The 23,527-nt window shown below is 44.8% G+C and overlaps 1 protein-coding gene across 1 annotated transcript in view; it reads right to left on the bottom strand.

Moving 5' to 3' along the window:
- SMPD4 (sphingomyelin phosphodiesterase 4) overlaps positions 1–23,527 on the bottom strand; it is a 1,415,848-nt gene that overhangs the window by 35,502 nt on the left and 1,356,819 nt on the right. Inside the window, exon 20 of the mRNA XM_044068837.1 lies at positions 14,633–14,764. Within this exon, the coding sequence (XP_043924772.1) occupies positions 14,633–14,764 (132 nt within the window). The remainder of the gene's footprint in view (positions 1–14,632; positions 14,765–23,527) is intronic.

Raw genomic sequence — 23,527 nt, 5'->3', positions numbered from 1 at the left:
ACATCAGTTTTTCTTGCCCCCAACATATAGCAGCCCCGTCAAGAAGGCCTGAAGAAGGCCAACATGGGGTAGCCCATCAACTATGATGGAAATAAAGAGGGGGAAGGTGGGAGGGAAACAGGACTACAACAGTGAATACACTTGAACATCTACATTTATAGTAAGTGTACACAACTGTACTATGTTCTTCGTATTTCACTGTTGCAGTCATCACTTGTGGGAAGATTCCCAAAGCTGAAAAGTAGGGTGGAAGGAATGGAAGAAGCTGAGTCTAGGCTTGCACTGCTTTAAGTGGAAACCAGCATGCCCTGCAGGACTGCTGAAGCAGCACCTGCCTGGGATTTGGAGAAAACAGCCATCTGGTAGTGTTTGGTGAAGGTGTGAACTGATGTCCAGGTGGCAGCTTCTAAAATATCTTTGGTACAAACGCCTCTAAGAAAGGCAGTGGAAGTTGATGCTGTCCTAGTAGAATGGGTTGGCAGTGGAAGTTGATGCTGTCCTAGTAAAATGGGTTCTGACTGATTTGGGAGGCATCTTTCCATGAAAGGAGTAGCAGAAATGGATACAGTGTGATATCCATTTAGAAATGGTCTGCTTGGATATGTTTTTCCCTCTGCCCCCAGAGTGAAGCTAACCAGTAGCTGATCAGTCTTTCTGAAAGACTTGGTCCTATCCAGATTTCATAGATTAGTACTAGGCTAACTGCCCTTGCGAGCTACTTTAAGCCTAGCCAATTATCCCTTGTGAGACTCAAACCCTGCACCTTGTGTTTGTAAGGCAAACACCTTAACCATTAGGCCACTCTCCTATTAGATGGTATTCTAAGCTGTCTGTGCACATCTAATGTATGCAGAATCCTTTCCCCCTTATTTTGTGGGTTTGGGAAAAAGGTAGGGAGATGGATAGCTTGATTAAGGGTCATGTCAGTGACCACCTTAGGCATAAAGGAGGGGTTGGTTCTGACAGAAACCCTGTCTGCATGGAAAATAATGAAGGGTTCAATGGCCATGAGGGCCTGCAGCTCAGAAACTCTCCAGGCCAGCAGGAAGCCAGTCTTCCAAGACAGGTGCTTCAGTTCTGCTGAGGCGGCTGGTTCAAAAGGAGGCAAAGTTGGTTTTTCTAGGACAAAGTTCAGGTCCCATGCTGGAGCGGGTGGCCTTTTAGTTGGTCTGATGTGTGACACCCCTCTAAGGAATTATTTTAATAAGGGATGGGAGAACATAGGTTGCTCTATTGGGGAATGAGCAGAGATAGCTGTGGCATATATTTTGATACAGAAATATGAGAATCCCTTCTGCACGAGCTATACCAGGTAGTCCAGAACCAATGTGAGAGTGGTATGGGTGCTGATTTCACTCACTGTCGCACCAGGAAGTAAAATCTCTTCCATTTTGTGGAATAGGATATCCGGGTGCTGGGCCTCCTGGCCTCCTTAATGATATACAGAATCTGCTTGCTCAGAGGTGCCCTGACATCCGCCTCTGGGATATAAGCCATGCAGATAGGCTGAGAGTTTTAAGATTTGGATGCAATACTGACCCTTTTCCTTGGGTTAGCAGCTTTACTGTGAAAGGCAAGCTCATGGGTAGCTCCTTGGTCAGGCTGAGGAGTAAGGGGTACACCAGTGCTGCCTGGGCAGGTTTGGGGCAATGAGGATAGCCCTTGACCCTTCCTCTCTGATCTTTAGAAGTACCCTGGGAATCAGTGGCAAGGGAGGGAATGCGTACACAAACAGGCTGCCCCAGTGAAAGGAGACAGCGTCCACCTTCCAAGCTTGTGGGTAGAACTCCCTGGAGCAGAACCTGGTCAGCTGTCTGTTTTCTATTGTTGCAAAGAGGTCTACCTCCGGCATCTCCCAGAGGTGTAGGATGCTGAGAAAGGTCTCCCTGTGCAGCTGCCACTTGTGGAGGTCCAGGACACTTCTGCTGAGCTGGTCTGCCAGGATGTTGTGCTCCCCTGTCTGGGCTATCAGATGAAGTCCCATCATTGAGGCTGTCTGCCAGAATAGCACAGCTAGGTGACAAAGGGGGTAGGAGTGTGTGCCCCCTTGTTTGTTGATATACCACATGACTGTGGTGTTGTCTGTTTTGATCTAGACTACTCCTGGTCTGAGGTGGACTTTGAAAGCTATAATTCCCCTGTGCACCACCAGCATTTCCTTCTGGTTGATATGGAGGGCTAGATCTCCCTGATCCAATGCCTTGAGTGCACACATCTCCTAAGTGAACCCCCAGGCTGTGTATGAGGCAACGGTGGTAATGGTCTGGCCTTGGGGAAGGGTGATAAAGGGTAGACCCTTTATCTTTGTGAGAGGAAGGCTCTTTGGGCAAATGTGTCTAGGAAAGCTCATAAGAAGGTTAGCAGTCTTGCGGGTTAGAATTGGGATTTTTTCCCTGTTGATGGTAAATCCCAGAGAGGTTAGGAGGGTTTGGACAAAGGTAAGATCCTGCAGGAGTTTCTCCTTGGTGTCCGGCTGGATGAAGCAGTAGTCCACATAGGGGTAAATCTGTATGTCTTTCTGACTGCAAAGGCCAATAATAAGAAGTTATGTACCTACCATAATGTTCCATGTTAGTTGTCTTCTTCTCGCCTTCTTTCTTGCTGGATGGGTTCGGAGCCGATCCTCGGCTCCAACTTGGCCTATACTATAGCTCGAGAGCTATTTTTACCGGCTCAAGGCAGCCCTATATCCCACAAGACCATGCACTAACTCCCCAGATCTCGTTGGCAGCTAACACATAGTATAGTTTTATTGTTACCAAAAAATAAGCCTTTGTACAAAGATATGGTCTTCCTGCTGGTAATACTCATGATACGGACAACCCTAGATACTTATCTATCATGAAAGAGATGGACTCAGAGACCTTCAAGTCTGTCCAGGCTAGGGGGCAGGAGGGAGGGACGCAAGAAAGAAGGCGAGAAGAAGACAACTAACGTGGAACGTTATGGTAGGTACATAACTTCTTAATGTTAAGTTGTCATTCTCGCCTTCATTCTTGCTGGATGGGACAGCGTTCCTAGCACCTTGGTCCTGGGTGGCTCAACGGAACAGACTCGAGTACGGTGGAACCAAAATCAGCTCAATTTCCGGAGGCTATATCAAGTTTGTAATGGGTAATAAAAGTATGTTGAGAAGCCCATGTAGCTGCTGCACAAATGGCAATTAATGGTAACCTTGCTTGAAAGGCTGTTGAGGTTGATAGTGGCCTGGTTGAATGAGCCTTAGGTCTTGAAGGGAGTTGTTTGTGTCTCAACTCGTAGACAAAGGTAATGATGGATGCTAACCATCTGGAAAGAGTTACCTTTGATACCGGAAGTCCTTTCTTTCCATCAGCATAAAAGAGGAAGAGCTGTTCTGACTTTCTGAATTGTTTTGTCCTGTCTAGATAATACCGCAGTTGACGATGAACATCCAAGGAATGTAGTTTCTGTTCAGCCCTGTTTGAATAATTTGGGAAGAAAACAGGCAAGTCAATAGTGTGGTTCAGATTTGATTCAGACGAAACTTTTGGTAGGAAGGAAGGATTCGTTCTGAGAGCTACCCTGTCTTTATGAAAAACCAAATAAGGGGGATGGACAGACAAGGCTTGAAGTTCCGTCACCCTTCTTGGCAGAAGTTATAGCCACCAAAAACAGAGTTTTCCAAGAGAGAAGCTTGAGGGAAACAAGAAGCTGCAGGCTCAAAGGGAGGGAGAATTAATGAAGTTAACACTAAATTTAGATCCCATTGTGGAGGAGGATCCTTAATGGGAGGTCTGAGTAAGAAGATGCCCTTGAGGAAAGCTTTACAGAGCTTATGTGACATAATATTGGTTTCCGAGAGGTCTACATGAAAATTGGCAATGGCCGCTACTTGTACTCTTGATAGTGGCTGACGACGACCCTGAATGAAAAAGCTCTGCTAGAAAATCTAGAACTTTATGAATTGGTGCATTAAAAGGATCTAAGGACCTAGCTTCTGCCCAGAACAAAAAACGCTTCCATTTACTCGCATAAGTCTTCCTAGTATTGGACTTATGGGAGGCAAGAATGATATCACGGACAGGAAGAGAAATAAAGGGAAGCCTGGCTAAGGTTGGAAGTGGAGCAACCAAGCTGTGAGGTTGAGGGAGTGAAGAGACTGGTGCAGCTTGCCCGTCAGATGGGTCAAAAGGTCTGGAAATGGTTCCAGATGCCAGGGCTGTTCCAGTAGATGACGGTGCAGGAACGGAAACCATACTTGTCGAGGCCAGTACGGGGCAATGAGGACCATTTTGGATCTCAATGCGGTTGCTTTCTGAATTAATTGCGGGATCAATGGAAAGGGGGGAAAAACATATAGAAGACCCCGAGGCCAATCGTGGATAAGAGCGTCTCTGGGGGGGGGGGGTGGCCTGGTAGTGGGAAGAGTGTGAAGAAGTCGAGGCACTTGCTGTTTTGAGGTGTTGTGAAAAGGTCGCAGCAAGGCTGGCCCCACTTCTAGAAAATTCTCTCTGGTACCGCTTGATTTAGAGACCACTCATGAGGCATGAGAATTGTTCTGCTCATTTTGTCCGCTATGACGTTGGACCTCCCAGGGATGTGCTATCAGAAACCGCTGAGAGGAGATCGCCAACTGCCAGAGTCTGAGTGCTTCTCGACATAGGGGGTAGGACTTTGTTCCGCCCCGTTTGTTTATGTACCACACTACAGACATATTGTCTGTTTGAACTGCTATAGTCCCAGTGGGAAGAGAGTCCTGAAGGGCTTGCAACGATAAAAGCACTGCTCTCATCTCCAGGACATTTATGTGCAGGTGGCATTCTAATTGTTGCCATGTGCCCTGGACAGTCCTGCCCTGATAGTGCCCCCCCCACCCGATCAGGGAGGCATCCGTTGTCACCGTGGCAACTGGAGGGGGAAGAACAAAGGGTCTGCCCTGAAAAAGTTGAGGGGAGACCATCCACCAGGAGAGGTGTGTTTTGCAAGTTGGGGTTATCAAAATGTGGTGAGTCATTGGGAGCCGTTGAAAGGACCACTGAGAAAAAGGCATCCACTGGAGAATTCTCATGTGGAAGCGGGCTAAGGGGAGAAGGAGAATCGCCGCTGCCATGAGGCCTAATGTTTTCAGTACTAACTTGACTTGAATTTTGTTGCACTGAAGCAGAAACTGAACATTCCGCCGTATGTCTGTCACTCTCTGAGGTGGTAATGTTGCAGACATTTCTGTGGCATTTAACACGGCGCCTATGAAGTTTATACATTGACAAGGCGACAAGGTGGATTTTGCGAAATTTATGGAAATACCTAGTTTGTTGCAAATGCGAATGGTGTAATCCCTGGCTATGATAAGATGCTGCTTGGTGGTAGCGGTAATAAGCCAGTCGTCTAAATATGGAAACACCTGGAATCCTTTTTGTCTCAGATGAGCCGTGACCACTGCCAAACATTTGGTGAACACCCGGGGGTCTGTGGTGAGACCAAAGGGCAGGGTTCTGAATTGGTAATGACTGGCTCCCAGCCGGAAGCGGAGAAACCTCCTGGAGCGCCTGTGTATCTTTATATGATAGTATGTGTCCTGAAGGTCTAACGAGCACATCCAGTTGTCTCTGCCCAAGAAGGGCAGAATGGACTGCAGCGTTACCATCCGAAATTTTGTCTTCTGCACAGACTTGTTCAGTCTGCTGAGGTCCAAAATGGGTCCCCAGTCTCCTGTCTTTTTTGGTACCAAAAAGAACCTGGAGTAAATTCCGGATCCTAGCTGATCTGCTGGGACTGCCTCGATGACTCTTCTAACAGCTTTTTTATCTCTAGTTGTGCCTGACCCCTTTGTGCGGGTGGTAGGTCTGGGACGGGTCTCGGCGATTGGATCGGAGGGGAAATGAAGGGGATTTTGTAACCCTTGGACATGATCAACTGTACCCATTTGTCTTGAGAGAGGGATTGCCAGGCTTCTGGATACAGAGATAATCTTCCCCCGACTGCCTCCGAAGGTGGACAGTCGGGCAGCTTCTCAGGGATGCTGAAAGGGTTGGTCAGGGAATGATTCCCTGGAACCCTGGTTCTGTGGACCCCCTTTGCCCCTGGGGCGGCGTCTATTATTGTCCCCCCCTCTGCCTCTGGGAGGAAGTTCACCACGTGCGGCAGGCGTGACTCCCGGTGGTTTGCGGAACCACATCTTTCCACCCTTCTGACCTTTAGGGTATGGTCTAGATGGTGTGGAAAAGTGGACTCCCATGGCAGAGAGAGTCTTACCATCTTGCTCGCACCTGGTGAGGGTAGTCTTCACCTGAGGTCCAAACAACTCTGAACCATCAAAGGGGGTGTTGGTGAAGGACGCCTTGAAGGGATCAGCAAAATTTCAGAGTTGCATCCAGGCGTGACGTCTCAATGTAACACCTGTGCCTGCGGCCCTACTCGCTCCATCGGCTGCATAAGAGATAAGCTGCATGGAGGAGTTGGCAATGGAATTCAGGGTAGCCAGCTGGGAGTTAATCTTGTCCTGATACCCCACAGCAGAAGGATCCTGTATGGTTTCACCCAGTTCTTTGAGCAAATCTCTCTGAAAGCGGTGAAATGACAAATAGTTCAGCGACCGCATGGCAAAGGTCGCTGAAGCAAATGTCTGCTTCCCGTACCTGTCCATAGTCCTAGAGTCTTTGTAGGGGGATGAACAGGTACAGAAGGATCAGCTAATTCCTTCTTAGTGGCGGCTGCTACTACCATAGCATCTACCGAGACACCCTTGGTCAGAAATGGTTTGTCTACCGGAGCAGAAATAAATTTAGAAGGCCTCCTAGGGGTAGGTTCCATCGAGTCAGGAGCTGCCCACGCCTTTCTGGCCACTACTTCCATCAGTGGGTCGAAAGGAGGACACACAGGAGGTGGAAGGGTGAGACCCAAAAGCGTCAAGGTAAACCGACTCGTCCTCGGAGGGTTTGAGGGTGGACCAATTCCCCCTCTGTTTTAGGATCTCTAGGATGTCTGAAAAGGAGACATCCTCAGAGGGGGATCTCGGGGAACCCTCCGACTCATCCAAGTCAGTGTCCGAAGTGAGAGACTCTGGGGAGTCCACGTGCTTCCTCTTGCACTTTATTTTCCTAGGGGGTTCCCTGAAAATTCAGGGGAGGCCTCGGACGAGGAAGAGACACCCAAAGTGGGTACCCTGCGCTTTGGATCTCTGCTATCAGATTCAAGAGGATGACCAGAGACCGTAACAGGCACTGTAGAGGGAGGAGCTGAAGGAACCAGCCTTGGAGCGGACACCGGATCCAGCATGCTCCTCATCACCGCAAAGGCTCCCCTATCAGGCACCGAAGACAGCCCTGGTTCCGAGGATACCAGGACCGCCCTATTAATGTATAAACTGTATACTGATAGTTGAATCTGCATATAATTGGTCCATTATAAATAGAAAGTTAGTGTTTCTACATTAGATAATGTAACATGTATTCATATATTCTAGTTTTAACTTTACAGTAATTACACAGAGCTGCATAAGTGACAGATTTGTTTCACTGTATTGATATTCCACCTCGTATTATTTATTAATAATAATAAAATAAATCTGTCCTTTGATGTATTTTACATTGGGCACATGCACCACACTTAAAAGGTATCAATGATACCTTTTCAATAAATGAATGAAATTTTTTTTATTTTCCGCATCACATTGCTTTTACATTATCTAATGTAGAAATATATAATATTTTCTGGTATATTTATAACATTTTCATATAAATACTTTTAACTTTCATAGTTTATGAGAATTTTTTACTACGCTGCTTCATTTTTAACAACATAAAAGGTCCTCCTCTCTATTGTGTGTCAACATATTTTCAATCATAAGCCTATAATGGAAACGATCAGAGCAAAAGACACCCTTGATCACTATAAGTAAAAACTAAGAGCTCTCATAAAATCATCCAAAGCAAATTTTGAGAGAAAAAGCTAAAAAAGACTCAAAAGACAGGCCAAGGCCTTCTTTAGCCAACATACTGGCTGACAGAAACATCTCGCAAAAACACAGCATCCATGGGACCTGATGGTGTTAAACCCACAGCTAGGACAGCTGTTTAATCATTGTCTTACCTCTGACTGCAACTGTGGTCCCACTTCACAATCTGCAAAGCCATGGAGAGGATCATAATGGACCTCATAAATAAAGACATAGGGAATTTGCAGACTTTGGATCCATCCCAGTTTGGCTTTGTCAAAGGCAGATCATGCCTTCTAAACTTGGTTGACTTTTTCGAAACAGTCACCAAAGCCATTGATGAGGAAAGGCAGTCCATACAGCCTACCTCGATCTGGTATCATTGAAAATCGTTACATCAGCTTAAATGTTAACCCATACATCACAAGATGGGTTACAAACTGGCTGAGTGACAGAACCCACAGGGTCAGAGTTGCTGGTGCCATGTCAGACTCAAAGCTTGTCACAAGTGGTGTACCACAGGGGCTGACAAAGTTTGCAGATGACTGCAAACATCTGACACAGATATCCTTCAGAAGGGTCTCACAGAAGCGGATAACTGGTGCCAGAGCCATGGCCTAAAGTTAAATGCCAAAAATGCATATGCTACCAAATAGGTGGCAATCTACTGAGCACAGAAGAAGTTATCAGGGACCTGGGGACCCAGGTTGATAGTAGTCTGTCATTCGACACCCATGTAGCTAAAGTAGTTAGGAAGACCTTCTACATTGCCCACCTTATCATGAAGGGATTCTCATCTAGATCAAGGGAGGTCATAGTCTCCCTATACTCATCACTCATCAGACCAATGATTGAGTACAATGCCTGTGGGGTTCTGTATCTGACCCGACACTTCCAGCAGCTGGGTTCCTCACCAAAAGGATAAAGGGTCTCAAACATCTGAGGTGACCTTTGCCTAACATACAAGGCCATGTCAAACCCAGATTTGATGAATAAGACTTAAACCTGGAGGATAGATTCATCACGTTCAAGAGAAATCTTGACCAATGGATGGGAGATCAGATAGCCTAGTATGAACCTATGAACCTATGAACCTATGAACAAATCCCTTATGCTTTTTGTGAGTATTAACGCTCACTAAACTAATTATACGTAGAATTAACTACCAGTACACAGTATATATTTTAACACTTCATTCAAAAGTATTTTTTATGACACTTCTATGTAAAATGTTGATGCGGTTTTTAAAATGAGCTATCTGGCTTTATCTGGCATTCACTATTTCCTTTTAAGGTTACTAATTAAATAATGCACTTGCTTTTGATTGGTTTGTAACAAATGCTTTTATATAAAACTTTGTGTAACTCATCATTTTGCTGTTTGTCTGAAGAAGGCAGAATACTGATGTCATCTCTCATCTTTTAATTGTTTATACCAGGACCGCCCCCCCGGCGCCGACAGAGAAGGCTCCGAGAATGATGTCGGGGCCGAACTAACCCGAGCCGATGCTCAGAGAGGGAGAACGGTGTCGGACAAGGGTCCGATGCCACTCGCCCCCTCGGAGCAGACGATGGAGTCTCAGCGCCTGGACCTCTCCATGGATGGCACCACTGAAGAGGTCGGTGCCAATGACGTCTGAGCCGAAGGTGGTGATATCGGCTCCGACGTGTGCAAGGTCCCAGTTCCGACAAACTCCGGCTCCGAACTCAACTGAAGAGTCGGAGGAGGAATCGAAAGTGGTACCGAGGGAGCCACAGTCTGATGAGATGGGCTATGAATTATTTGGGCCAGTGCCTGGTACTTGAGTAGTCTACTGACCACCCTCTCAATGTCATGGTCGAACAGCCTGGAAGACCTGGAAGAATGAGTCCTATGACTCCGCTCTGACAGTAAAGGCGATGTTGGAGCCAATCGAACGGACTCTACTGAGGGCGATCTAGAGCGCTTGCGTGCTGTTGTCGGCTCCGAAAAGGGTTTCGGAGCGGGCAAAGTCTTGCTTGCATCGGATCCGGCCGGAGCCGATGTTGGAGCACTTTCGGTTCCGCCAGCCGTCGACTCAGAAGCTGGAGCCGAGGGTTTGGCAGGCTTGGGCGACTTGCCCGAGCCAGACTTAGACGGGAAGTCGTCGGGCTTCAATAAGCCCCTCAAAATCAACTTATTACGGCGCTCCTGCAGGACTCGAACTAAATCCGTGACACACGAAACAAGAGTCCTGCAAGTGCAAGGGTCCTAAACAATAAACACAAGAAGTGTGACCGTCTGTCAGAGACATCTTCTGACAGCACGAGTCACACTTCTTGAATCCTGAAATCTTAGTGTCTTTAGACATTATGGTGGACACTAAGAGTTAACACAGTCAGCACTCAACTCACACTCAAACTCTACACAAGGGGAGAAGTTAAAGGACTGACTCACACACACACTAAAAAACGGAACTATAGGAAAACTATAGAAAAGCTAAGGCCCGAAGGCCGTCTATAAGTTTGACTAAAAAAGGGGGGGGGGGGGGGCTTAATAAAATTTTTAGCTAATAAGGTTTGGAATAGGTAATACATACAATGGGGAATATAATTAGAAAGGGAATCTAGCCTTTTATCTAAAACAAACTACACAAAAAGTTCTTAACTGACCTGAGCCAGTAAAAACGCAACCTCGAAGCGAAGCGGCAAACGAGATCTGGGGAGTTAGAGCATGGTATTGTGGGATATAGGGCTGCCTCGAGCCGGTAAAAATAGCTCTCGAGCTATAGTATAGGCCGAGTCGGAGCCGAGGATTGGCTCCGAACCCATCCAGCGAGAATGACAACTTAACAGCAAGAGCTAGGCACTTGGTGAAGACTCTGGGAGCAGTAGATAAGCCAAACGGCAGAGCAGAGAACTGAAAGTGCTCTGAACCTGCTATGAAGCATAGGAAACTCTTGCAGGACTTCCTTATGGGGATATGGAGGTAGGCATCCTTAAGATCTTGGGTCACTAGCCAAGCATTTGGTGCCAACATTGGAAAGAGCTTGTGAAGGGTCAGCATTTTGAATTTTGGCACTAGGAAGGACAGGTTTAATATGGACAGGTCTAGAATAGGGTGCCAGGTGCCCTCTTTTCTGGGTACTAGGAACAACATTGAATAAAATACTTCTCCAGCTTGTTCCTTTGGTACTGGCTCCACTGCTCCTTGAGCACAAAGTTTTTGAATTTGGTGGATGGCCTCCGTCCTCTGGTTTGCTGGTACGGCTGGAAAACCTGAAAATCTGGGGTTCTATATCAAAGTAAATCTGTATCCCTTGAAAATTATTTTTAAGACCCAACGATCTGTGGTGATGGTTTGCCACTTGTCTAGGAATAGGGAAAGTCTTCCTCTTAGCCTGTCTGGGGGGGAGGGGCAGAGGGGAGAGGAGGAGTCAATGCGAGTCCTTAGGGTAGGGAGTGGACTTAGAAAGCCCTTGCCTAGGCGTAGTAGAGGTCCACTGTCTAGCCCTCTGCTGGCTTTGCTGCTGGTACCTGGGGGGGGCCTAGCTCTGCGCCCCTTCCTTTACACAGTTTTTGCTTGGGCAGGAAAGGACCAGTGCTTGGTAGAGAAGTTCCTGCTGAATCTGGCAGGTTGAACATGCAGGAAGTCTGTGACTGTCTGCATTAACTTGGCCCTGTCTTCCATTTTCTTAATCACCTCCTCTGCTTTCTCCTAGGGGACATCCAGAAGTTTTGATTTAACCTCATTATGCACTGATTGCTCCCTCAACCATGCATGCCTGCTAATGAATGCGCCAGAAACTGCAGCCCTGCTAGAGGCTTCCAAAGCATCAAAGCCGCAATGCAGGGAATGCTTGGCCACTTGAGAGCTGGAGTGTATCAGATCTCCTAGTTCTCTTGTAGTAGTACTTTCTGGTAAGGTGGAATAAAGTCCAGCATGTTCTGTTGATATTTAAGCATATGGAATTGGCAATTGAGAGCTCTAATGGCTAGGGTAGCCGAAGTGTAGACCTTCTTGCCCCATTGGTCCAAGGCTCTGCTCTCCTTATTAGAGGGTATGGGATTTTTGGAGGAACTGGCCCTAGCTCCCTTAGGTCACTCAGTAATGACCTCTGGGTCAGATGCAGGGTTCTTGAACAAATAGTTATGGGTGTCTGGCACCCTATAATACCTGTCAGGCTTTCTAGGTGCAGGGGGCAAGGCATGAGGAGTGAAGCCAGACACCAGGAAAATATCCTCCACCAAATCCAGAATGGGAGGAATGGCTAAGGGTTTATGTTGTGGCAAGTCCAGGAACTCTCTCAGTCTCTTCTTTGACTGGGGGTAGTCCTGAGGCTCCCAAAGGAAACGCTGAGGGAATTTAAGGTCTCCCCGAATGAGAGGTCCTCAGGAGGGGATGCAGAATGAATGGATTCCTCAGCATCGGAGCCTTCAAAGGCTGCCAGGGGCTGTTCTTCGGTGTCTGAGTCCAGAAATTCAGAGTCCTCTGACTCTGGCTCCGAAAGCACCTTTGGAGAAAGGTCCCTTTTACTTTAGGCTGGGGTAGCTTGAGCAGACTGGTTACCCTGATGACAGAGATCAAATCCTCAGCCATCCTAACTGCCTGCTGAGACTGAGCAGGTTGGGTGAGAGGTAGTCGGCGACTGGGGTCCGAGGAAGGTGTTTTCCTAGGGGTGGCCTTGGTCTTAGGTATAAATGATTCAATGGGCTTTATGTGTGGTTTTGATTGGTGGCGCGGCCATCGGTCTTTGTCTGGCATCGGTCATCTGAAAGGCCTCCGTGGAAGCCGGGGCCTGTAAAGTGGCTCTGGACTCAACTGTGGGGCTGACGACTGTCATTTTGGTAGGAAATGCCTGATCTGGTGGCGTACCGGACTCCAAAAAGGTCTCGGTAGAGGCCTGCGATGGCTCTTCAGCTGTCGTCAGGGGCTGCTTATGCGCCTCACTGAGTTCCGCTGTACTAGTGGATGGTTAGCTGGCTGACTTCAGGTTTGAATAGTGAGGGCCTAACCTTCTGTGGTCTCTTTCCTTTCTCTTTTTTTGGAGTTCCACAGTAGAATGACCGACGGACGCCATTTCGCATTGGTAACTACTCTCCCTGAAATGCCTATCTACAAATTCAGCTCTTCTATGGATGGTCTTAGCATTAAATAAGGCACAGAAGTGATATCCAGGGATGTTGTGGTCAGGGCCTAAACAAGTTACACACAGATTATGAAAGTCTCAGTGTGGTATTTGTTTTCCGCAACAGAGACATTTATTCACTTTCTCGGACATCGGTTTAAGTGCAAGAAATGGTTCCCCAACAGGGCACTTGGCTTTAGTAGGTTTCTTCCTCACCCTGGCAACGGCCGACCAATGCACTCGCAAACTGCTTCGGGCTCCACGGCAAGAAAGACTGCTGTAATGGCATCAAATGCATCCTTTTATAGGCCTGAAGACCTGACGTCAGTCTCAGACGACTTGACAGCCGGCACAGGAGGGAAATCTTTTACTCTGGTATTCGGGCTGGCTGAGGGCTACCCAGCAGGGATAAATCACAAATGATGACTACAACAGTGAAACACGAAGAGTGAGTGTTCAGATAGATGATTGAAGATGGTGTTCGGAGTGTCAGCACAGAAGTTTTGAGGATGGTACTTCTGTATGTTACCTTTATGCCCTACGCTGTGTGTGGGGAGCATATGTGTGAGATGTAGCATACCTATTGCAAGCTAAAGGCTTTGGTATACTGGCTGGATGTCGGGCTACTCTTGGCAGGAGATCCCAATTGTAAAGAATACTCCAACAGTGATATGGAAGGACATCCGCTGTTGCACTGCTCTTATCTTTTTGCTGAAGGAAGGTTTTTTTACTTTGTCAAAGCAGTCTCACTGGTCATTAGTGGAAGTTGATGCATCCAACTCATGAAATATATCCATGTCTTAAAGTGACATGATGCAAGGATTATGAAAGCTTCACTAAGAGAGGACTCCATTTTCTCAGCCAATGCTTGTCATAAGGCAGGAGGGATGCAGGTGATGAGATCCCTTTTTGGGAAACTGTACAGAATTGGGGGAGGGCTCTCTCTGAGTTTTTACATTCTTGAACAGAACGATAAAAACACAAGCACCTGTAATGTTTAATAGTGACATACTGAGCAGCCAGGTAAGGCACAAGACTATGCTGTTGGATTACATGCTTGTACTGATGTAGCATGTTAGGCAAACTTGGAATCTCATCCAAACCCTGGAGTTTTCCACAAGATTTTTGGATATCCTCTTTTATACTTCACATAAGTGATATGTAAAATACTGGAACTAAATAAATAATTTTTACTTTATTAATTGAAATACTTGGGAGTTTGGCTAATAAAGTACTATGAAGCTTTTACAGTTCTTAAGTGTAGATGCATACATGTACAAATATAAACACATATTAGACATATAATACATATATTTCTACGTGTGTAAGCACCTTTAAAATAGCATGCACAAATATAAAGAGAGGAAACACATGACAAGGAAATGCAGTACATAGTGTAATAAACCAACAAATGGGGCTTAACCCTACTTGTACACTGCACATGTGAATAAGCCTGGATATTCAATGAAGCTCTGACTAAAACCGAAAACAAAGTTCAAGTAAAGTACTGTGCATCTTCTACTGGAAGACAGCATTTCTTATGAAGGAACACTGAGGAGCTTAGTGCCTTCCTGTACAAAAGGAAACAGGATTACAGTGGCCAAGGTATTATCTGTTTGAACATTTACTGACACATCACATGGCAATCTTACCTGGTACCTGCCAAGGTTGGTGAGTACAAGTCCATTCTCACTTGGAATGCAATCTGGAAGCTGCTTCTTCCCATCCTCTTCTTGTGCGGCTCCTAGTGTTGCAGCCATGTGGGACAGATGCACAGCATTCAACTGCTCAAAGACAAATGCAATGTTTTACTCTGATACAGTAAATCAACACTAAATTTGTGTCTTTAATACCGATACTGAAATATGTTGCGTACAACAGATATAGATGTGTGTATTAATGTATTTTACAGCTATTATAAAAAAAAAAAAAGATAGAAAAAATTCTGGAAGTTCAAACTTTGCACTCCAAAAAATCTAAAAGTAGTCATATTCTCAGTGAGCCTCTGGCAGACATTTTTAATCTGACAGTTACAACAAAAATCCTCCCTTACAGCTTTAATCACAACTTCCATGCTACACATCCTTCCCTCTTTCACTGCAAATAATTTTTATTCTATTGCCAACTGTTGTCGGACAGCTAAAATACTTGGGAGAAAAATAGTACAAGATTCAGTTAATGGGTACTTACTGAAATACAGCACCCTCAGAGACAGCATGTTAAAAGTAGGACTGAAATCATGTTGCCTAACAGCTACTTATTTGCCGATTTACCACATTTACAAACACTTAGCAAAGTAAAGTTGTGGGAGCCATCTTTCTAGATCTTAACAGGGATTCTGAAACTGATGATCATTTTATGTTGCCCTATAAACTGCCAGCCATATGTTTCTCCAGGAAGTTTGTTCCATTCCTCTCCAAGTTAATCAGTGAAACACACAATATCTGCATATAAAAAGGAGCTGGACAACTGGATGGGTATTCATAAACTCACCCTTGATATACCTAAGGTTAGGCACTAGGAAGATGGAAATGGCCTCATGGCTCAGTTGCCTTGCAACTGCTATGATCCTTTTGGAAGAATAGGAATGGGCTCATGGCTTTGCTGCCTTTTAACGCCTATGATCCTATAGAGAAGACAGAAATGGCCTCATGGCTCAGTTCCTTTGTAACTCCTATGATGACCCTGTGAGGTGGTATAATGGTTTCAGAACTATCTTGAAAACAGAATCTCCAGAGTGACTGGATCTTCTAACTCCACTCAGACTAGGAGCATAACACAATGGATCCCATAAGGTTCAATCCTGGTCTGCCAGTTTTTCTCACTGTGTTTTAATATTCTATCCTGAGATCATCCTCAGATAAACTGTATAATGCACACACAAGTCACTCATGACCAGGGCCAACAAAAGGACATCCATTCTGAAAAGAGAAAGTCAGAAGGTTTTACAAAGCTATATGCAACTGTGTTTGTAAAAATAAGCTGCTGATGCCATTAATAAACAGTGTGTTATTATCTGGTACCGTTATAAAACAAAGTAACATTCCCAACGTCAGCATTATAAACCTCCCCTGGGCATCCCTCTTGCTACCACTACTCAACAGGTGTGGCATCAGGGGACAACTCATTTAGCAGTACTTACCCTTGTTAAATCAAACAGGCTCTGTCAAGAACTCCAGTTTCCCCTAGTGAAAAAGAGGCTGATACATGTTGTTTTACCACCAGTTTAAAAAAGTAGTGATGCTCCAGAATCCTAGGAAAGGACTTCAGAAATGTTCAGTAGCAGCATGTTTACTTCACTGAGGCTGTGAATCCCTAAGAGGGGTTCCCTGTCTTTGGTCCACTGCTAATACCATATCTTCTTGCTTTGTAAGATACTGAATGAAGGAATTCTCATCGGACTAGATCAGGAGACAGATGCCTCGAAGCAACCTTCTCCACAGAGACTTCAAACATTCAGGAGAACTCCATACAGCTCCAAACGGCTGATGTGGAATACTCCCCCTCCTTGTATTCCCAGGGGATACCGGTGTGCAGCACTCTTGTCCAAGGGCCCCCACTTCGCTTGAACAATGAAGGAGTGCAGATGGACTTTCCATTCCAAAAGGTTATTGTCAGGACCTGTGATGGATTCAGCTGCATAAAAAGGAGACCACAGATTAGATTGGCATGGAATTTGTCTACTTCTCCAAAGCCAGCAGACAAAGGAACAGCCTGGTGGCTTTTCGATCACTAATAGTCCACTGCAACATCCTCATTCTTAAGAATGAGGAAGGCATTATGAAGTTTGTGGCAGCCATCACACCTGGAAGCAACAAAACTGAAGGATGGATGATACTATGGAACTACCTCTGTGCATGTCACCCTTTCCAAAAAAGCACATCTGGCTTGGAAAACCTCTGCTACACCTCTACTGGCAACAGTGCCACCAGAGCTCTTAGTTGTACAACAAACTCAACCACTTCAGGCTGGGGGGTGGGGCTGCTATTTTCCACCATTCAACAAATGAAATGAAGGCCAAACATAGAATACCAAATCTTTGGAGTATGGCATGGGTGCAGAAGTAAACTGTATGTCCTAGTCTACCATCCAATACAGGATATAAGGAGACTCCAGGAGACTGTGGATGCCATTTCCTTGGTGCTGACATTGCTCAAGTGGCTCACATTGGGTGATTTTAACAGCAGGATTTAATAAGGAATCTGTTAACGTAGTTAAAAAAATTCATGTGCACTATAAAGGGATTTTGGTTTGCTTAAGTAAGCTACTCACTCACTTGAATCTACTCTGGTATCGTAACCAATGGGGGGAGGTGGAACAAGCTTCCAAGATGGCTCACTAGCAGATTCATTTCATGATTAACTAACCTTAAATGGGACACACTAGCCAGAAAACACTGCAGAAGTTTTAGTCTTATCTTAGTCTTATCACCCTTGACAGTTTATTGCCTCTTTTGCATCAAGTGGTAAAGGAGCACAATTTGTCATCCAGATGAACTTGCTGTGATCTATAACAAGGTTTTGATGAATGCCCGGATTCTTTTGGCAAAAGCATTTAGGGCCTGACCACTATGTACTACATGACATTTGGTACAATTCTGAACTCCCTCACTTAGGAGGTCTGGTCACAGAATGCAGATCAAGTGCCATAGAATCAGTCTCTTCCAAAACAAACCTCTGCTGGACAACCAATTTTAAACAGACAAAGCAAAGATCTTGCTGAAGAATTCCTTCTATTTGCCCCATGAGCTCTCTTTTGATGGAAAACAGACTGATTCAGGGTGTTAGTAGGCTGTGCTGCCCAACATGCCAAAATACCCAAAAGGTCTTCTGTGCCAACATTTGGAACTGGCTGCTCAGCACTTAGCTTTGCAGCCTGCCTTCATTAGATATATTCTGGAGCGTGCAGGGTCTGTTTGCAGTCCTGAGGAATGTACACGATCCTGGGTGTAATACAGAATGTAATACAAGTTTATTATGCTTGGGCCCAATTACTTTGTTATTCTAGTTTTCAGTACATGTGCATCTACCGGTTGACTAGATTACTGGCCCACCAGCCTAGTGAAATCATGTGTAGAGGTATTGGGTCCATTTCTTTGCCAGCTTACCAAATGAAGGCTGGTTGTCACCCTAATGATCCAGGTAACTACAGACCTATCTCAAAACTTGAATTTGCTAGCAATGTTTTTAAGATGGTAAACATAAACCTGGGTTCACTTTAGGCATTAAACTGAGACAGCCTTACAAGGCTCTGTAAAGATCTTATGTTGATGAGATATCGACGCTTACATTTGGCTTTTGTTCTGTTAGACCTCTTTCCTGCATTTGACATGGATAATCATGGGATCCTACTGGGGCATTTATTCCATCATTGGGACCATTTATATTTTTTTGTGGCATTAACAGTGCAGTCTTGCATTGGTTTGCCTCCGGCAGCTGTAGGTGGTTTGCTTGCCTCCAACAGCTGCAGATGGTTTGTTTGCCTCGCAATTTCATAGAGTTAATCTTCCTCTCTCGACTCACCTTCTTGCGGTGCTGGCAGTACTCCACTTGGGTCCATTAGTGGTTATGATATATAAGCTTACTATAGGAGACACAATTCTAGGGAGAGCTTGAAATACCATTGCTGTGCTGACAATTTATTTATTTATTTATTTTACATTTGTTGACCGGGCTAGTCTAGCTGGAAATATTTCCATTTTCAGTAGAGGCCCGGGGAGAAAAGCTCCACACAGATATACAAATAGAAATATTGTTACATGGTAAATAAAGGATTAATAAACAAAATAAAACAGGTAATTGTTACATTCTAGAGATAAAAACACTTGATGAAAACATAATATCACTTAAGAAAGCTAAATAATGTAATACAGTAAGAATTATATACAATTGTTCACATCAGGTAGAAGGATTTAAACAATAAGTTGATTAGAGTTTAAATACTGTCAGTCTTACTTACAAGACTAAGCATTTAAATGTTTGGAAGTTTGGTTACAAGAGGAAGAAACAGAGGTGAAGAGGGTGGTTAGTCAGGGTTACTACAAGGGCATAACCAATGCATTTGGAGGTGTTTTTTAAGTTTTTGTTTAAAGAGTGGCAAGGATGTAATTAGAGTTAGTTCATTGGGTAACAGGTTCCAGTTTTTTCCTGCTGTGTTGGTAAACAGAGAGTCACCAGCCGTATTATTAGACTTTGTTATGCTAGCAAGGAGTTTGCTAGAAGAACGTAGGGAGTTCAGATTATTATATGGGATTAAGAGCTTTGAGAGTATAGGGGTGTTATTGGGTTGGTAAAATATCTTGTTGGCAATTGTGAGTTGGGGGATTATCAGAATAAGCAACTGTACCACCCCTTCCCTTAGTAGTCTATGTTTGCGTAATAAGGTTATAAGTGCATTTACCATACAATCATGACTGCATGATCTGCAATTGGCTGAAATGCAATACACCAAAGACAGCTACTACAGCTATTCATGCAAATCTGCAAGACATGAATCCAGTGACCACAGGCAATGTTCCACTGACATGAATACACTGACCATAGGCAGTGTTCCATTTGTCAGTCCTTCATACCCAAAACCCTACACATTCCTAGTAATACCTATATTGGTGACAAATGGCAGTTTGCACTGAAGGTATGAAACTTAGAGTAACAGTTATTTTCATCCCACAAAAAAGAACTACATCAGCAAGTCCACAACCCTGACTTTGGCAATCTTTATGCTTGCACTCCACACTTGCTTGATCAGTCGAGCAGAAAGTACAGTTATCATACCATAACAGTAGATGTCCTTCTCCTCACTACTGCAATATTCTTAACATAAGGGATCTCCTGCCAAAGATAGCCCAATGTCCAGCCAGTATACCAAAGCCTTTGGAATTTATAGACATTGTATGTCACACTTATGCTCCCTGCGCAATGCATATGGCATAAAAGCAATGCATGAGGCATACCTCAGAACTGAAAAGCCACAGGAGGAACAGAATATCCCAAGGGACCAGAAGGAACATGTGCATATAGAAGAAGAAAAATAAAAGAATCATTGGCAAGGAAAGCAAGAAGAATACATCCAGGCAGAGCAGAAGGGGGAGGACGGAGGGAGTGAATACTTCAACAGTGAAGAGAAGGACATCTATTGTTATGGTAAGATTTTACACATCTGTACTATGTTTTTCTGTGTTAGAGTTGCAGTATTCTTAACATAAGGGAGAGTACAAAAGCTCAATAAGAAACTTGGGAAAAGGAAAGCACAGAAGAGCTTTCTAAAAACCCATGCAGGAAAGCTCTGGTAAAGAAAGCTCTTGCCCTGGAAACAACATTCAGCATGTAACACTTGGTGAAGGTATGGAGAGAAGTCCAATTAGCAGCCTTAGGGATGGAACTGGTATCCAATCCTTTGAAAAAGGCACCAGAGGAGGCAACAGCTCAAGAAGAATGAGGCAGAAAGACATTTACCATGAAAGGAATAATAAAAAGAAATGGCCTTAGAGATCCAGGATGATATGGTATGTGTAGAAACAGCCAAACCCATAGATCTGGGATGAAAGGCAACAAAAAGTTGATCACATTTGCGAATGGCCTTAGTCTTATCCAAATAATATCTGTGCTGTCTATGCAAATCCAAGGTGTGAAGAACCTTCTCACTAGCAGAGTGCAGAGAAGGAAAAAAGGACAGCAAATTATTAGACTGATTAAGAGACAACCCAATAACCACCTTGGGCATAAAAGAAGGATTAGTACAGAGAGACACCCTATCCCTATGAAAAACCAAGAAAGGAGGCACAGCCATAACAGCCTGGAGTTCAGAGACTCTTAGTTGGGAGTAAGGGCCAAAAGAAAAACAGTCTTCCAAGTACAATGTTGCAAGGCAGCTAATGTTACAAGCTTGAAAGGAGCCAGGGTCAATTTTCAAGCATAAAATTGAGGTCCCAGGAAGGTGGAACAGGCTTCCTGGGAGGCCTATTATGAAGGATGCTTTTAAGAAATGGTATGACCTCAAACCTAGACACAAGAGTCGTCGTTAAGGGCAGACAACCAGAAACAGCTGAAAGGTGAGCTTTAACTGAGAATGTGTCAACCCAGCATAAAGCAACTGACACAAATAAAACAGAACCAAAGGGATCCCCACTGAAAAGGGATCCTGGTTACGAGAATGACACCATACAGAAAATCTCTTCCATCTGGACAAATATGATTGCCTGGTAGTGGTTTCCTGGCCGCCTTCAGAATCCTAGGCAGGTCTTCAGAAAACAGGTACCTAAAAGGGATCAAAATCCTATCATCCACAGTGTCAGCCGAAAAGTGAACAAATGAGTATGCATCAGAGACCCCTTGTCTTGTATGAGAAGGTCTACCTTGTGAGACAACTTGGGGTGATTGCCCCTGTCTAAGTAAAGAAGGGGGAACCAATGCTGCCTGGGCCAAAAGGGAATCATCAGGAAGGTTTTGAGGGAATCTTGCTTAATTTTGAGCAAGACCCTCAGAATCAGAGGAAGGGGAGGGAAGGTGTAGAGAAATCCCCTTCCAAGGAAAATACAGTGTCTACCTTCCAGGCCAGGAGGCTTGGGACTCTGGCACAAAAAAGACGAAGTTGTTTGTTCAGAGGGGAGGCAAAAATATCTACCCATGGAGTACCTCACAGATAAACAATATCTAGAAACACAGGTCTGTGAAACATCCATTCGTGAGCCTGTGTACTGGACCTGCTCAAGGCGTTTGCCAAAATATTCTGCTCAGGAGTCATTTGGTATGGGACAGCCAGATCCCAGACCTGAAGAGCAAGTCTGCAAAGAAGGTAGGACCGTGTCCCCCTTTGCTTGTTGATATACCACATCACTGTGGTTTTGTCTGTGAAGACTGAGCAATCCTGGAAGACAAAGGGAATGAAAAGCCTGAAAGAAGGGCTCTCATCTCCTTTATGTTAATGTGTTCTGACCTCTGATGAGGCCAGAGACCCTGGACCTTGAAGCATCCGAAGGGGGCTACCCACCCCGTTTGAGACATCGGGAAAAAGTTCCTGAGATGGGACTGGAGGTTTTTAAGGGAAGCCCTGGGTTGAGAGAAAGCTGATGAATCCACCACTGACGTTTGAATTTGAGACATGGAAAGAAAGGAACTAGGAAATCCAGTGGAAGATAATCTTGAAGCCACACTGACTTGAGGAACCACTTTAGTTTATTCATATGGAGTCTGGCTAGAGGTAGTATAAGAATGGTGGAGGCCATGAATACTAGCACCCTGAGAAACATCCTGGCTGTGACTGAAGCCAGAGAGAAGAGAAGAGAATGAAAAAAGTGAATGAAAAAAGTGATAAGAGAAAATGCCTTGGGTGGAGGCAGGGATGCCAGCATGGGAATGGTTTGGATTCTGCAACTGAGAAAAATATGATCTTGAGAAGTACAATTTCTGAAAGTTTATGATGAACCCTAGGGCTTTGTTACAAACTGTAAATCAGAGGTGCTGAAGCAGGATCTTAGAGGACGAAGCCTGAATGAGTAGGTTGTCTTAATAACAGGGTTGGGAGGGTGGCCTAATGGTTAAGGTGTCTGCCTTACAAACACAAGGTGCAGGGTTTGAGTCTCACAAGGGATAATTGGCTAGGCTTAAAATGGCTCGCAAGGGCAGTTAGCTTAGTACTAAACTATGAACCTATGAACCTATAAGGAAAGATCTGAACCCCTCGCATTCTGCAAAAGGCAATGACGGGAGCAAGGTATTTGGTGAACACCTCTGGACTAGTAGAGAGGCCAAGGGGCAAAGCAGAGAAGCAAAAATGTAAAGACGAGACAAACACTTCCTGAAAAAAGGATCAATAGGGATGTGAAGATAGACATCATTGCGGTCCAAAGATAACAAGAAGGCCTGAGGAAGAAGAAAAGGGAACAGGATTTGAACGGATAACATTTGAAAGGAAGGCACCTTTAGAAAGGTGTTGAGCTGAGAAAGGCCCGGAATGGGTCTCCAAGTGCCTTTCTTCTGAGGAACCAGAAACATTCTGGAATAAAACCCTTTCCTGGCCAACTTGAATGGTGCAGGTGCCCTAAAGCAAAAAGGCCCTGAAGCAGTTCTGGAAAGAAAGGAAGCTATTTCTGACGAGGCTGAGGGATGCCCAGAAAAGGAGGAAGGGATTTCCATACAATAAAATGTCCTTGATGGATGATGGATAAAACTCAGGAATTTTAAATGACACAACCAATTGGGGAGGGACAGGGGAAGACATAGGGATACGGGGAACCTGGCCTATGGAAAGGGGAAGCAAACTGTCAGACAGAACCTGGCTTGTCTTGAAAAAGATGCTTCTAAGAAGTAGGAGTCTGAGTATACTTAGCATGGGGTACATGTCTAGAGCCCTTTTTACCTTTAGGGGGAGGGTGAAGCTGTCTGTGAGCAAAAGCAGATTTGGATGGATAATTCCTCTGGAATGTAGGGATAGGAGACACAAAATGTTTCAATTCCTGTAAGGCTTTGCCTTTGCCCTGGTAGGACTTAAAAAGCTCAGCAGCAGCACAACCAAAAAGGATCTTATTAACTAGATCATCCAAAAATTTA

The sequence above is a fragment of the Protopterus annectens genome, chromosome 4.part0, assembly GCF_019279795.1.
Source record: "Protopterus annectens isolate FY-2018-M chromosome 4.part0, PAN1.0, whole genome shotgun sequence".
In the NCBI taxonomy this organism is placed as follows: Eukaryota; Metazoa; Chordata; order Ceratodontiformes; family Protopteridae; genus Protopterus; species Protopterus annectens.
Note: the sequence above shows the minus strand (reverse complement) of the source record. Positions and strands in the feature narration are given on the sequence as shown.